The sequence below is a fragment of the Pipistrellus hanaki genome (assembly GCF_964339955.1).
Source record: "Pipistrellus hanaki genome assembly, chromosome: 3".
Taxonomy (NCBI): Eukaryota; Metazoa; Chordata; class Mammalia; order Chiroptera; family Vespertilionidae; genus Pipistrellus; species Pipistrellus hanaki.
In genome coordinates this window covers 177,056,744-177,073,458 of record NC_140505.1, presented here as the reverse complement: position 1 = coordinate 177,073,458, position 16,715 = coordinate 177,056,744, and the positions used below count along the sequence as shown (strand labels likewise).

The window sequence follows — 16,715 nt, the reverse complement described above, 5'->3', positions numbered from 1 at the left end:
AAATCAATAAAATATATTTTTTAAAAATAAATAAAATATGCTAAAGCTGCAATAAAATATGAAAGCCCTGGCCTTCACCTGCAAATGTGCCTGGTGATGGAGCAAGGAGCTCAGAGACAAGACTCTAGCCAGTACCTGACGCCGCACAGGTGGAATGGCAATTCTTTCCTCCTGGAAGAGAGATACCGCTCTTTGGTTATATGAATTCATCCTCAAAGTCAGAGAGGAGGACAGACTTTGTTTTCCCCAAAGGGGGTGATCTGCAAAAGCTGCAGAGAAAGACAGACTTTGGGTACATTGAGTCATAAATGCATGAAGAGGATATCATTAAAGGAAGCCTTGCCTTTTCTTTAAGGTACAGGAATTGCCCGCACACCTGCAGATGCCTATCTGGCCATCTCTTGATGATGCATAGTTGTATTCTCTTCAGATCAAATCATATCCACTAAAACTTCCCAACCTTGGACCCAAAGCCTCCCATGATCCATCCTTCTCTCCTTTCTGGACTTTCAGCCAGGTTTCAGTTCCCTGTCTTCCTAGAGAATATGCACCTCCCCCACAGTGTGCATGTTTATATTTTTAAAAGAGAGGATACCCACCACATGACTGTGATGATCAAATTTCCTCTTTGTCTGTGCCACTCAGCCGAGAGCCCTGTGTGCCTCGACCATGGTGCGTGTAGTTGGGCACATAGTAGGCACTCACTATATGAGGCTGACTTTGTGCACCATTAAAACGGCATTAAATTCAAATAATTTCTAACTTTTCTTCCTGGAAGGTGGACCTCGCTGCAAATTTTTAACTACACAGAAGAAGGATCAAACCGAACCCTCTTCTGAAACCAGCCAGGTTTGCACTGACACCTGCAAACAACTTTCTGTCCACAGGGCAGCATAGCGTTCCAGACCACAGTTTCCAGCAGACCTCTGCTGTCAGCGGACAATCACAAGAGCGAAACACAGGGTCCAGGTTATTCCCACCATCCCGGAAAGCCATGCCTGGCTGGCCATGCAGGGAAACTGGTATATCTTATCTGGACTTTCACAACTTTATTTCATAATCCACTTTCTTATCTACAACCACACAAAACCAGAGAGAAATTGGTACAGATTCTATTGACAAGCGATCAGAACTTTATTCTTAATGGCAAAGGCAATCGTTCATTATAAATAGCAAAACAGCTGGCTTAGGCCATATTACCAGCCATCCAGTGGAGGGATTTGAACGACATCATAACCCTTGAGAGGGCATTGCTAGCCAGCTGGTGTTATTTAGAACACACAAACACTGGAGAAAGAAAACACACGCGCGCGCACACACACACACCCCCCCCACACACACGCACATACACACAGAGTTTAGAGTTATGCAGAAAAATATGAACAATGGGAAAATAGCTTGCCCTTTCCCCTTGGGGGTGGGCAGGGGAGAGGGGGGGAATGATAGGTAGCCTAGTAGAAGAAGGAAGAAAAAAAGATTTTATTTTTTCAATTGGCTTTACAGCTCAGCAAAGTTTTTGCCCTGTCGCGGGCAAAAAGCATGAGCCAGTGTGTCGTCTAAAGGGAGCCAATTGCACTGCTGCCTGCCCCTTTTCTAGGTTCTGGGAAATGAGATCATTTCTCTGGCTTGGCAAGTAGGACAAGGGGTCACCCCAGTGCCGTCTTCCAACTGAGTCCACCTTAGTCATTTCAGGGTTAAAATCGTAGGTTTGCTTGGGGTATCTTGGCTTTGCTTTTTTATTTTGCGTTTGCTCTAGAATGTAAAATTGCTTGCCCACCTGCCACATACCCTCTTTTAATACTGATAAGGTGTATGAACAGATGTGTATCTTCATGCCCAAGAGAAAGTTAATCAGAGAACAGATTCTCATCTCCTATAGTAGTATCAATATTTTTAATATCTGCTTACCCTGTCACCAACACACCTTCTTTTAAGAGAAGAAAAAAAAAATGCTTCTGTGCTCTAGTTTTAAAATGCAAAGGTATGATGTTATTTGTCACCCTGCCCAAAAAAGTCCTTACTCGATAACTTTGCCAGAAGAGGGAGAGAGAGAGAAGGCAAATGTTCCCCCAGCTGTTTCCTGTCTACAGTGTCTGTATTTTGTAGATAAATGTGAGGATTTTCTCTAAATCCCTCTTCTGTTTGCTAAATCTCACTGTCACTGCTAAATTCAGAGCAGATAGAGCCTGCGCAATGGAATAAAGTCCTCAAAATTGAAATGTGACATTGCTCTCAACATCTCCCATCTCTCTGGATTTCTTCTTGCCTCATTATTCCTGCTAACCAATTCATTTCCAGACTTTGCACTTCACAAGCAATGGGAAAAGTCAGCAGTCTTCCAAGCAAATTATTTAAGTGCTGCTTTTGTGATTCCTTGAAGGTAAATATTTCTTACTCTTTGAAGCCATTGGGGGATTTGCTTTCATGTGTGTGCTGTTTTGCTTCTGCCTAGAAATGTTATTCACTTTAGAATTTTCATTGTTTCGGAACTGGGAGTTATTTATAAATTGCTGAATGTGCAATTCTGTGGAATTTGAAAAGATAGCTCCGGGAGATAGATGTCTTTACACAGAGATATGTATGAGTAGAAACTATTGCCAGGTGTTTATACTAAATCCTCCACTTTGCAGGGGGTCCGTGGTGTCTTTAGAGAAGATTCCTTTAAATCCTGTCTATGATTAAGGGCTATCGAGAGGGGATATGAACTTGGGATTTTTTTTTTTTTTTTGCAGGTGCAGATGTTTAATTTTAAAAATTTTTTCTCGTGTGTGTGTGTGTGTGTGTGTGTGTGTGTGTGTGCACGCGCACGCGTAACCTGTCAGGATTTTTATTACATTGCATACCACATACAGAGGATTATATTTTAGATGATATTAAAGCTTTTAAATATGATCTTTGGAGCTAAGGTCCCGAAACTCTCTGCACTTCTGCCCAGAAGGTCCAAATTAGAGAGGAGTTTCATTTGCTCTTGAAAAAGAACTTGACAACTCTTGCTGACCTTGTGTACTCGCATAATTTAAACAAATGCATACTGTATATGGGAAGCAAAAACTTTCTAGTAACTGTTGGTCCAAGTTTTCTAGTTTAAAGAGGACTTTCTCGGGTGAAGTTTGGGCTTGGGGGGTGTGTGTGCTGTAAAACTCTGATTTTATACTCGGTGCTACAAAGTCTCTTTAGGTCAATTTGGCTGCCACCGTCCGAGCAGCGACTTCTCATTTCCAATCACTGGCCCCAGTTCAAATTTCCCTTCTCAGCAAAATGATATCCTTCAAGACTTGTGTTTTTCCAATTTGCAAGCACTTTTAAGCTGCTGTCACTGGTTCCCTGATGAAATTGCCCGAGGTCTCAATTCATAAAATGTCCCTGCCCCTGAGTACAGCATTCATTTGCTGCTTTCAAATACTCCACTGCTGGGATTTTTCTGAGTAAGTGGCTTAGGAGTTAAGGATCCATCCTTGTCCGGGCACCTGCTTCTGCTACCCTTGAGATGCCAAGACCCAGGCTGGCTACTTTGCTTTTAAAGAGAAATCAAGTCAACATGCATATATGCTATGTGGTCTGACAGCTGGGGGATTTGTCTCCCTCAAAGAGGCCGTTGAGTGTTATGTCTGCCTTAATTACAAGTTTGGAAAGCTGTCTCCAAATGAACTTTCCATGCTGTGTATGCTGAACTTTTCCAAAGCAGAGCTAGCAATAAGTTGTCCCTTTTTCCTGCGTTGGGGGCAGGAAGTGGTTTGAGGGAGGTGAGTGGTCTTTCAGATGTAATTCAGGGAGTAAAGATGTCTTATCTGGAGGCAGAATTCACAAGGTGATGGATTGTACTCTGAGTCTCAGACATTTTCCAAGTGTTTGAGTCAGAGGGAAGAGGGTAAGGGAGAGGGCTGGAGCCTGGGTCACTGGGTGGGATACAGTGGAAATGGGTATCTTGATTGAAGGGAAAAGATTGACTCAAATTCAAGTTGTATAATTTTCTCATTGTTTGAATGGACAAAAGGCAGTTTACCCAGACTCATAGCATACCTGCTTGGGTGTCCAAATGTAACTAGATGCTTTCACAAACCCCACCCACCAAGCAGCACATGCTTTTAAGTCCTCAGTTTTCTATTCACATCAGCCTCATAATAACCACCCTGACCTGCTGTAAAAGATCTGGAACACACAAAAATGGTTACACCTACAGTGAGTATTTTCTTATGACTATTGCCCTCAACTTCTGCTGGGCATTTTCATTGTAGCCCAGGCATCTGGAATCAATTGATATTCCATTGATTTAAGATAAAAAGAAAAGTCTTTTAAATTTTGGATTTGTGGGGGATTTTTTAGAGTGTTCTGAAATTTTTTTTCTTCCTCTTCTTTTTCTGGTTCTTCCTTTTCTTTCTCTCTATCATATTTTTCCTTTCTCTCTCTTCATTTCTTTTGTGTTTGGAAGGAATTGATGAACATATAGGGCCACTTGTTTCAAACTTTTAACTCCTAAACAAGTTAATTATTGTTTCCTGTTTTGGGGCACATAATGTGATAAATTCTTTGGTTCTTTGTGGGTGTACTGAACTGTTTGGTGAGCTAAAGGAGCATGCATTAAAGGTTCTGTCTTATCCTAGAACTGTACATGCTGACATTTATCTGACAATATAATTAAGCAAAAGAGAAAAAGCTGTAGAAAAATATTAAATTCTTAAATGCTAGAGATTTATATGTATTGCTGGGCTTAAATGTGTTATACCAGAAATAACTATTTAAAATATAGTTTTGAATTCTAACTGATGTTATCAATTCACTAAGTCTGTATGTTGATTACCTTTCCCCCCTGGATTGCATGACAACTGAAGAACTCAAAGACATCTACATTTGCTACTGCTTGGCTTTGAGCATTATTGTGGAGAAATAAGGTTGATAGTAAAAGGGTACATCTTAGAACTGACCCATTGTCAGAGTATGGGTCTATTCTGTAAGATCAATTACAAATAGCTCTTTTGAAAGGGCACTGAAGTGCAGTTGGGTTGGTTTTGTTGAGGTTTCCACTGGAAATATTGAAAGGGAAGAGCCCCACCAATTATTTTATAACTAAGGAAAAGGAGGATTGGTTGATGATTGATTCTAGCCGTCTCAGTGGTTTGGGCTTCGTAGGGGTAAGGGGTTTCCATAAGACTCCAATAGGGTCCTATGGAGAAAATGGAAGAGATGTTCAATTGTGTTGGGCTTTTACCTCCTCTTCTATTTATGATGGTTTGCAAATAGAAGGTGTTTTTTTGTATTCAACTGTTTAACAAGAGTCCAGGGTTTAAGCCTCCTCTCCCCCAATTTCTGAGCTGAAGGTTTGGCTACCAACATGGAAATCTTAATTGAAAGGATGGGGCACACTTTGCCACTGATGTAGAAGCATTAAGTGGAGAGTGCATGGAGAGCAAGGAGTGGGGCAGAGAATCAATGACTTGACTCTGTTTCTCCAAAAGTTATGGGGTTGAATGGACCTTCCCCTACCAGGAGGTTCCAAAGAGGCTCCTATAATCCTGATAACATCCAGGCTATCTCCGTGACCTTTAACAGGGTCATTCACTTAACCTCTTCTGATGACTCTTCCAATGCTGTTGGAAGTAGAATGCATCTAGGAACAGGGAAGCTGCTCGAGCAGGGAGCCTTCCTGGAAGAAACCACAGCTCTGTGCCACCAGTAGCAATGTGGAAACACTTAGTGATCACCTTAGCCTTGTTTCTTCTACTGAGAGTGAGGATGGAGCTGCGAGCCACAGGAATTACACCTCTGGCAGGGCTGCCATCTGTCTGTCTGTCATTGTGAAGTGAAGCCAACCAAGGGTCCTTCAATATATTTTGCTATAAAATGGATCCAGTGTCACCTAAGTCCCTCCAAGAGATGAAGTCAGAATTCTTGGGTCTTAAAAAAAAAGGTTTTTGTAGGTTTTGAGCCTAGTGCCCTGTTCATGAATGGCATTCTCTACACACATGTTGATGTGATATTGAGCTTGACACAAAGGGATTTAGAATGCAGAAAGAGTAGGGTCTACTTAGCAAGAGTCAATTTCATTACTAAATTCTCACATTTTTTCTTGTTTCTGTTTTTTTATATTTCCACTGTGGTTGTGTTAACCTCTGTAGTTTATCCCCTAGGTAAGAAATAAGAAATCTCCCAGGTAAGAAATCTCTCTCTCTCTCCCTCTCTCCCTCCCTCCCTCAATCTTAAGTGAAAAAAAAAATCTCTATAATGCTATAGAGTATTTTTAAAAGTCCTTTTTTTAGCCACAGTAAGTTCTTTTTAATCAGTAGCTACAGAAGGATGTTCTGGTTAATTTAATATTTTGGTCAATAATGAATGCATATGCCATCTATGGATGGCCTGCCTTTAGAGGATGTAAATTAATAAAAGATATTTGGCACCAAATCTGGACTGAGCACAATTTAACTTTTGATCATTCAAAAGGTTGAGGAACCCATAAAGAAGTGGTCCAGGGAGGACTTCTCCAAAGTTTCCTAGTAGCAAGGGGATTACACACAGGTCATTTGGTGTCCAGATGTGCTCACCCCAGGCCACCCTGTGGTCTGTCATGCACGCTTCTGTGCAGAGTGGTTCTGATTCATGACAGTAATGGAATGTAGGGGGGGTAGTCAGTGCACCAGTGTCCCCCGCCCCAGTCCTCTTGCAAAAACCCAGGAGGAAACATGACCCTCCTTCTGTTTCCTCGGCAGGTAAAAGTGCCCATCATGTCGTCCTCCCATCTCTTCTACCTGGCCCTGTGCTTGCTCACCTTCACCAGCTCTGCCACAGCTGCACCGGAGACACTCTGCGGGGCTGAGCTGGTGGACGCTCTTCAGTTCGTGTGTGGAGACAGGGGCTTTTATTTCAGTAAGTAGCTCTCCCTCTCTCAGCTCTGTGGATTTACAACCGCAGAGTGTGTGTGAATAACTGAATGACTGCCGGTGGCTGGCGGCCACCCTCTCAGCCTGCGATTCCTCACCTTAAAGTAAGCCTAGTGTTTCAGTGGGGCCGTGGCAGGTTTTGTAGATTTCAGATGGAATTTTCCTCCTTAGCAGTTTGCCTTTTAACTATTTCCTGATGGGCACTCGGGCAACTATTATGCTCTTCCTCACCATTCCCACTCCCTTCAGTGAAGGGAGGGGACAGAATGACCCTTGGGGATTGAGGTTTTTGTTCTCCACACCCTTGTGTGCACATGGAAACATATAGAAACATGTGGACCTGTTTGAAGTGCCAAGTAATTTGGAGTAAAATAATAAGGTGGACTTGGCGGGGGGGGAATTAAGAGGGCACATCCCATATGTCTCTATGCTATATGAAATCGCCAGGAACAGACAGAAGCTGAACTTCCCTCAAAGGCACGTTTGCAAACGCACAGGCTCTCTTAAATGCGAACGGAAATGCCAGGTTCATTTGCCCTCTACACAAATTGACCTTGAGCTTTTATTTACTGCCTTCCTTTGGCGCAGTCTTTTTCTGAGGCTCTCCAGTGAGATCACCATCTGGAAGGGGGTTCCTGACAAGTGTGGGGTTACTTATTCCACACGGAGGTCTCAGGTGATTAAAAAGTCGACCGTCAATAAAAAGTAGATGGCCAAGTCAACGGTTGCAAACAATAAGCATAAACAAAAGTTGGTGCTGCCTGAGGAAACTCATCACTTAGAGAATCAATGCCAGAAGCTTGTACATTACAGAACAGTGAAATCTGATGCCAGATGTTCATTCTGTATAATTTTTTTTGGAATTTCGGAGCGTTCCAGAAAACTGATGCTCAGGTCCTCAGTGAGCATGAATCATTCTTAGAGCTTCATATCACTCAAGTGTAGACAGCTTACCTCAGTCACACACTAAGTTTTGAATAGCACCCGGGTTGACTCACACATTTCAAGTCTTTCTCATCTTCTTCCCAGGGAAGCTGGTGGGTGTGGGGAAGGTGTATAGGAGGAGCACTGGGATAGGAGTCCATGTACAGGGTTCTGGGGTGGGGGGAGGGATGGAAAGGAAGAGGCTAAAAGGAGGACTGATGATCTGTACACATTGTGGATTTGGCAAGAAATAGAATTTAAACAACCAATGACAGAGAACAAGATGTGCTTTCTACTATTTGAAAGGGCAAAATCCCACTCTGTTTCCAGCCAATAATTTAATTGAGCTAATTTATCTATTTTTCTGACAATAAAGTGATTTTTGTCCAGCTCCTGATTGTAGTGCAGATGAATGAGTTCACCAGGTGGGTTCTTATCAAGCAGCAGACTTGTTTTACAAAAGGCAAATGTGTCGCATCAACTTCCCTCAGCAATGAGTTGTCATTAATCTTTTCTGTGCTGCTACTGGTCTACATGAAAAACCAATAAGTAGTCCTCACTTACTATGTCCAAGAGGATTTCTCTCACCTTGATAATCCATTTGTGTAGTTTCCTTTGATCCAGTTCACCAGGTGATTACCAAGCCCACAAGTGTCTTCTGTTATGTACCAGGTTGAAGTGTCCTGTCAACGTGATATGCTCCAGGATTTCCATGCATAGTACATGGAAACTGGATCCTCCAATGATGATGATAATGGTAAAAGTGAGAATGGAAAGAATGATTTCATCCCAAGTAACCCCATGGTACATATATATGTTCACATTGACACTTAAGAGTATTGAACAACTATGATTGTAACCAATTTCAATGCACTGAAAGGATTCTTTTATTATTACTACAATAATCAAGTTTAAGCAAATGCTTTGAAATTGAAAGGGGCACATTTATCTATGGCAACTCTTGATGTTTAAGAGTATGACTTTGAAAAGGAAGGTGTTTTATAAATTGTGTATTATTATGGTCAGTATTGTCATTGAGAGTCTATGTTTCATAAGTTCTGTTTTATACAATTCTGTGGCTTATGTAAATTCTTTACCTGATGTAGACCCTCATGCACAAAAGTATTCTTATTAAATTTCTACTCAACTGGATAATCCTGTTTACCCAAGAGAAGTTAGCCCATTTAAATCCTTTAACTCAAAATATTGATGGCACATCTGCTCTGTGTAAGACCCTATTCCAGTCATCAATGAGACCTAGAAACAAATGAGAGAGAGTGACTTTGCCTTCAAAAAATTTACAGTCTAGTATCTAGTTGGGAGGTTTAAAAAATGCACATAAGTATTATCAAGTGTCATAAGAGAAAAACAACCATGAGAGATTAGATTATAGTCATTTATTCTTTTCCTGAATATTTTGTCCCATTTTTGAAATCATCTAACCAGGATATACCCTCTCAATGGGCTCTTTGATGTGAAATGCTATATCTATTTACCATTAATCCCAGTACCTCAGTCAATGCTTGGCTACTATAGTAGTGGTTCATATTTGTTGCATTGACAGGATTGAACTGAATTGAATCCAGTTGAATAAAATGGAATTACTTGTTTGAGATCTTAGTCTTCAACACCATCAAGAATAAGGTTTATCAAGTACTTTGGACATTTCTCACCACCCCTATTTATGCAGCTATTTGATAAAACTGTGTTACTTTTTTTAAGTGAATGCAATATATACTAACAAACATATGGCTGCATTCTAGTTATCTTTCAAGCTACAATGATGGTCTATTTTGTGTCTGAGCCAATTATTCTTACAGGCATTAACTGTCGTCAACAAATTTTATTTAGTTTCCTGTTTGTCCCCTGAGATTTACTGTGTCTGGAGAAGTCAGCTCTAAGCATTTACAATCTTTGAAATCTTATTAGAACAAATTTGTCATTTCCACCTCCATCCCCTGTCAATTGACTCTTACTATATTTTTACCCTTATTTTCAAAGTTTTATTGTGGCTGTGTCTTGTCTTGTACTTTAGGCTGCTTGCAGACCCATTTTGAAAGTATGGATTTTTTGAAAACTGCCTCCGTATCTATCTTTTTGTTGGGCCAGAATGCTTAACAAGGAAAGAATTTTTTTCAACCTTATTAAAAACACAATTGAATACAATTTTCTGTCATGCTAATTTTGTATAGATTGACCCAGTGTTGTGAATGAGCTCATATTTTTCTACAAGCCCCAGTCCCACTAGAGCAATGTGATAAACAACTGTCTAGATTATCTTTTTTTGTAAGCAACTTCCCAGCTAAATGAAACACTTCCTATATAATTAATGCAGCTTCCCCAGACATTTTCTGAAATGAACATTCCAATAAAGAGCTAATTGCTGATTCTTCCCTATGCATCACAGTAAGAGAGTGTATCCGCCAGTCTTGTGTGCTCATAATCCTATGAGAAAAATGGTGGCTTAATAGAGGTGGCACGTTGAAAAACAACTAGTTGTTATCTTACCAGATGGATGGAGCTTTCACAGAGGGTGGTTTGTTATAACGTCGTTTTGTGTGGAACTGCAAGAGGAAAAGAGCTTCCAGTGAAATAGGAAACATTAAGTTTACTATAGATATAAGTTTTGGGGAGCCATTAACCATTTTAACATGTGCTTCAAGGGCTTGTGGAATTTCTCTCCTTGGAGAGACTTAGAAAAATATTGATGGACAACCAACCATCTTGGATGGTTTCAATTAAGAGCAGCTAAAAGAAAGTGAGTTTCTGGGGTCCTTTTTAGTTTTAAGAGTCTATAAACAACCCCTTAAATAAATCGTATATGCTTTACCTCAGCAGTCTGGAAAAAAACAGAGAAGTAAATCAATTAGAAAAGTAAGTTGGTTACCCTTTCAGATCTTTCAGATTTATAGCTTTTATAAAAATGTACTTCCAATGCATAGTTATTAAGAACAGATCTGAATAAACAAATGGCATTCTTTGTGTGTTGAAATATACTGTTTGTATAGAATTCAAGTGAAACTTTGCCATGAATTTCATTGTTATTGATTGAAAGAACCTTCCTCCATCTAGGTTATTATGATTAACTCAAGCTTCTTTCATTTGAAATGTGCTCAGAAAACTGCTCCCAGACCTGCCACTCATAAGCTGTAAGACTTTGGCAAACACTTAAACTTCTTGGGCTGAAATGTCCTTGCCTATAAAACAAGGAGATTTTGTTAAAGTAAATGACCTCTTCTAACTTTAACAGACTCATTGTCTAGGTTGTAATTAAGAAAGATTTGGCACTACTCAAGAAAGGTGGACCTTGGGTTTCAGTAGTGACCAGAGAATCTTTCATCTCCTTTATATTCTTTAGATTCTGTTTGTTCCCTAAAATAGAAGATGATACCCACTTAAAGAAAGAGGGACCACTTCCTTTGTTTTGTTTTGTTTAAGTTGGTTTTCAACCTCTCAGAGAATATACACAGATCATCTGGTCAAAGGAACACATACCTCATGAAAGTAGATTGCCACTTTCTTTTGCTAGGAAGGACCAACAGACAGGTCTCATGTACATGTTCTCAGTCTCTTGGACATGATGGGGTCAAGTGAGGTCAGATTTTAGCTGCACTTTATTAAATTAGAGGGGGGAAATAAGAATCTGGAGCTTTCTAAACCTTGACCAAAAGTTTTTCCCCAGCCTATTGATGCTGCCTTTCCAATTAAAGAAGAGGTGGTAAATTTGGATCATTCAAAGATATAGTCATCCAATTTACTTAACATTGCTTGAGTGGGACTGAGTTTATGCTGTGCCTTGGCATTTTTGGGCTTGGTACCTCTCAGACCACCAGCCATGCATTTGTATGACAGCTGATCAAAGTTAGGAGGACAGTCATTGGCTATGGAAAAACTCTTTTCTTTGAAACTGACTGGCATATGTAGGGTTTGATCTTAATTCCCTGGCCTCATCATTAGTGCCACTAAGCTAATAAGCCACAGATATTCTAAAAGAAAAACAATGTTTTTATATTGACCCTAAGTAGTTGCTACTACTCTTTAAATATTAATATATCTAGCAACATATTTAAGGACCAAAGAACCACTATGAAAGTGATGGTTTCTATGCAAAATTAGAAAATAATTTCCATTTTTATTCAATGCTTTCAAGACCATCTCATCTCTGATGGAAAATTATAAGAAGCAAAAGAGTTAAGGGTCCAACACCAGGAATATGGTCTCTTTTTCCAAGAATCCAGGGTTTGAACACCACCTCTGTAGCTTACTTGGGAATGACCCTGAACAAATTACTTAACCTCTTTGTTCCTCAATTTCCTCATCTATGAAATGGGACCTGCCTCATAGAACTGGTGTAAGGTTTTAAAAATTAATACATTAGAATATATTAACTTGGAATGTTTCCTGGCACATGTTAAACACCATACACATGATACTTATTTATTCTGTTCTGGGATTAGTTGCAGAGTCTGTTGCAAAGGCTGGGGTGTCCGAACAGCCAATTTATTATTTTTCCGGCGTATAAGACGACCCCCTAATTTTATAGTTAAAACATAGGTTTAGGCCTATATTTGCCGTATAGGACTACCCCCCACTTCCGAGGCAATACCAGTTCTTTTTTTAATAGACCGCCTCTCTGACTCTGGCCAATTTGGCTAGTAAAAAGCCTGCTAGTAAAAAGCCTGCTCAGATTGGCCAGAGTCAGAGAGGTGATCTATTAAAGAAAGAACTGGTGTTGCCTCGGAAGTGGGGGGTAGTCCTATACGGCGAATATAGGCCTAAACCTATGTTTTAACTGTAAAATTAGGAGGTCGTCTTATACACAGGAAAATATGGTATGCACTTATTTTCTCTCCATAGGCACAGCTTCTAAATACTGTTATTAGCAGAAACAGTTATATAGTAGGGTCACTAACAGAAAGAGTGTCTTATGCTTCACTACTATAGTTACTTTTTCAAAATTCAGTAATATCTCTCATCTTATCTATACCTCAGTCTTGGAAGGCAAGAATTGTTGCTTCATTGGACAAATGAGAAGTGCAAGACACTGAGATTTTATCATTTACCTCACTGGAACCAAAGCTAAGGTCTCTTGTCTCCAAAAGTCATGTTCATCTGGCCATTCACATTGTATAGAGGCCCAAAGAGTTGTAGCAAAGGGAGATGCTTCCAAAAGCCCATTCCTCTTTTGACAAATAAGGAACAGGAACCCCTGGGTGACTAGTTGACTTGGAACACTTTTTTGAAAGGAGGCATGAGGGAGATACCCATGTAATTTCACCTTCTAGACAATTTTAGGAGATGACAGAATTTTCTCAAGGTGCACAAGAAAAGTCTTCTTTGATGAAAGGCTGCCATTGTTCAAGAACCTTCCCAGATGGGATTCTTGGACTCCACTCAGACCGAACACTATACTTCACGTATAGGTACCAGATTATGCAATATGATCTGGGGGAGTCCCTCCTCAGGCCAATTTCAAGTTTTCCTCTTCCTCTGCCAGCAACCTCAACTTTTCATTTCCTGCAATTATTAATTCTTTTGATTCTTCTCAAAGACCTATTGGAGAAGAGCTGGTTATTTGGACCAAGGACCTTTCTCAGGGTGCCATGAGAGAGGGGGTAAGGGAGAGGTGGTCTTGATAGTGTTCCTGGCAGAAAGAGACTTCCCCAATTTAACTATGACATGAGTAGCGGGAGCAGCCAAGTTGGATACAGGTATCACCCAACCAGTTGTTTGGGGACCATGATATTGGAATGTCTCGTATCTTCAGTGGCTGGTAGGTTAGACATTTTGGATCCAAAGGAGAGTTTGGGTGTTCTTAAAATCCTCTGTGTCTTTGTAGACCTTGTCCAGACATCATACACCATTCCAGCATTCCTCGAGGTCTCAGTGGAGAGCTGACTTCCTCCTGCTACCAGCCTTTTTCTGATTTCACAGCCCATACAAAGAATCAGACACACTAAAAACAGGCACAAGATCTTCCAGGGAGATTTCTCATTGTTCTTGACAATGGATTTCAAAGCTTTTGTTCTTTTATGCAGCCAGGCGTCTTTAACAACCGTGGTGGCAAAAAAAAAAAAAAAAATTGGTTTGCACTGAGCTGCTGCCCTGGCCAAGTTCCATCCTACACCTCTGGGTGAGACATCAGCAGGCTCTGACATCATAAAGCATTACTTTCGGTTGCCTGGAAAGTTCAAATCCTCAGGCCTTATTAGCTGTTAGATGAAGGAGATGACAACCCAGCATTTTGTTTGTCTTAATCTATCTGCGAGATCATGTTTAAAACATAGCAAAGAGCTGTTATTTGACGTGCAATTCCTTAACTGCAGTAAGCTGTATGCCTATTTAATGCATTGTTTAGTCTCACATTGGCTAAAGCCACTTAAAGAAGCACTTGGCAAGCTCTGGCTTTTCATTCTTGGCATAGCTGCCCCTCTTACTTTTTCACTGAACCCTGAATACCGAGAAATACCCTTCACTTACTTTGCATCTGGCATATTGCTTTATGTAATGGGCCAGAACTTTTGCACATGGCCCTATGCATCTGTCCTAGGGTAATTGATGGCTTTGCAATATTTGATTAGCAGCCGCATGGACACAAAGAGAAATTGTGCAACCAGAGGAAACCACACAGTCTTTTAAATTAAAATATTTTACATTAAACACTCAGCCATTCTGCAGGGATAAGAGTTTATATGCTCCCCCCCCCAAAAAAAGTGCATGGTAAAGATCCTGGGAAGACACCCAAGAACTTGATCATTGATTAAGTATCTATCTCCGTAATATCTCGCTCTTAAAACTACCTCATTCTTCAAAGGAAGTAACCTGGAAAACTGCTACAAGCTTGAAAGCCCTTGAAAAATAATCTAGTCAAACACCAAGAATGAAACACAGAGAGAACTGACATATCCAAGGCACTGCTAACTAGTGGCAGAGGCAGAAGGAGATATTGGCATTTCTATTTTCTGATTCCAATGCAGTGTTCTGCCTTTAGTAGCAACGAACCCTGCCTATGTCAAAGTCATCTGATACAGTAAAATGATCAGAAGAGACCTCCACTCAAGTTCATCCAAATGAATATAAGTCTTGGTGGATCTCCCATTCCAATAAACTCACCTAAGACTTCTGTTATCATTTTTGTTCTGTGCTATAGAAATTCGCACAACCTGAAGTGACTCCCTACCTGTTTCCTACACTGTGCTCAAAGCCCTCAACTGTGCTTCCGGCCTTCCAAGTCCACTTCGGGTCATAACTTGGAGTGTTACTATATATTATACTACTCTGGCTCTGATTATTCTCTCCAGTGTCAACTTGGGTAAAACTGCTTTGGAATGACTTAGCAAAGCTGTGCTCCCGGAAAATCTGAAACAATCTGACCAGTTGTTGGATCAGCTTTTTTTTTTCTGGAGATTTCTCTGATGGCCCCAAGCCAAAAAAAAAAAAAAATTACACCTGATTTTTTATTTTTTATTTTTTTGCAGTCTTCAAAGCAAAAAAATAAATTAATAAAAAAATAAAGAATCTCTTTGGACTTTCTTCTTTCATCCATGATCTTTGTGAGGCAGTAGAAAGGCTGTTGGAGGGGTCTTTTTAAACTTTGCAAATGTGTTAGTCACAGAGTCCAATCTGTGAGTATTGCTGGGAAGATGGTACCACCTCTGTGCCATTTACCCTGATGAAATGGGTCTTTCATCAGAGGGAAGTGATTAAGAAAGTCTGCCCTGAGCCAATTCACATGCAGCCAATTCCTGATTATCTTTGAAACTGGGGAAAGGAGCACCGAGAGTTAGAACTCTGGATTTAAAAGATTTGGGGACACTATTGATTTCATCCCCCTCACTTCTTCTTCCCTGTCCCCAGCCTCAGCCTCTTTGTGAGACCAAATAGCAGGCTTTTAAATCCTACTTCATTTCCAACTGCCCCATTCACCTCCCCCAGCAGTGTTGTGGGCAACAGAATTTCTCAACCTCAATATTATTGACATTTGAAGGCAGATCATTTCTGTTGGGGGAGGGAGTTGTCCTGTGCTTTTTGGAAATTTAGCACCATACTTGGCTTCTACCCTCTAAATGCCAGTCGTCCTCTCCTCCCAGTCAAGACAATTAAAAAAATAAAAAAGCCTTCAGGCTTCAGACATTGCCGCATGTCCCTGGGTCCACTGAGAACTACTGGACTAGAGAAGTCTCTGGAAATGAAGTAACTAGGGATATGAAAAGCCATGAGTGACTCAAACAACAGAAAGGAATGATCCATCTCTGGTTCATCAGGAGATTGTGGGCCATTGCCCAGAGTAAGCAATGATAAGAGTGATTGTAGTTTTGAAAGCTCTCCTCTGAAAAAACAGAAAGCTCTTCCTATAGGCTAAGTAAAAGGTGCTTGAAGGCCCTCCCTTTCGCCTTACAACCATGAAACTCATTTAAGTTGGTAACGGGAGTAAAGGGAGACAGAAAGGGTACAGAGCAGAGCTATGTGCTTAGAAGTTTGTGACCATCTGGAACAAATTAAAGAGAAGCTGGTATCTTTGTGACCTAAGTTTTTGTGGCAATTCTCTTCTTGGTCATAAAATCAACTCTCATTTCCTCACAAGTGAAGAAGCCTGGTTGAGAGACAGTGGCCACAATTTTTCTCTTCTCTTCTTGTGTTTTTCCTATCTCAGTATTGCCACAGTCATTTTATTGCCCATAAGCAGTCCCATCAGAAAGCAGAAAGAGAAGATCAAAATAAGATCATAAGTTCCATGTTGGGCCTCACCCAGCTCCCGTACTTAACAGCTTTATGACCTTGGGAAGGTCACTTAATATCCTTGGACCTTATATACCTCAATACTAAAATAGGTGTAAAAATATTGCACCTTGGGCTGAACTATAGAAGGTTTTGGGAAACTAAAAGGGCCATCCATATGTGTCACTACTGATGGACTGA

General features: G+C 40.5%; 1 protein-coding gene across 5 annotated transcripts in view; it reads left to right on the top strand.

Annotated features, from left to right (window-relative positions):
* The first annotated feature begins 2,037 nt into the window (after positions 1-2,037).
* The window catches only part of IGF1 (insulin like growth factor 1), a 71,148-nt gene continuing 56,470 nt past the window's right edge, over positions 2,038-16,715 (top strand). For 3 of the 5 annotated variants that reach the window (XM_084880098.1, XM_084880097.1, XM_084880094.1), the window contains exons 1-2: positions 4,039-4,179; positions 6,702-6,858. In XM_084880098.1, the coding sequence (XP_084736224.1) occupies positions 4,165-4,179; positions 6,702-6,858 (172 nt within the window). In that variant the 5' untranslated portion in view covers positions 4,039-4,164. Of the gene's footprint in view, positions 2,381-4,038; positions 4,180-6,701; positions 6,859-16,715 lie in introns of those variants that run through there. The other 2 variants (XM_084880095.1, XM_084880096.1) reach the window with 2 other exon arrangements.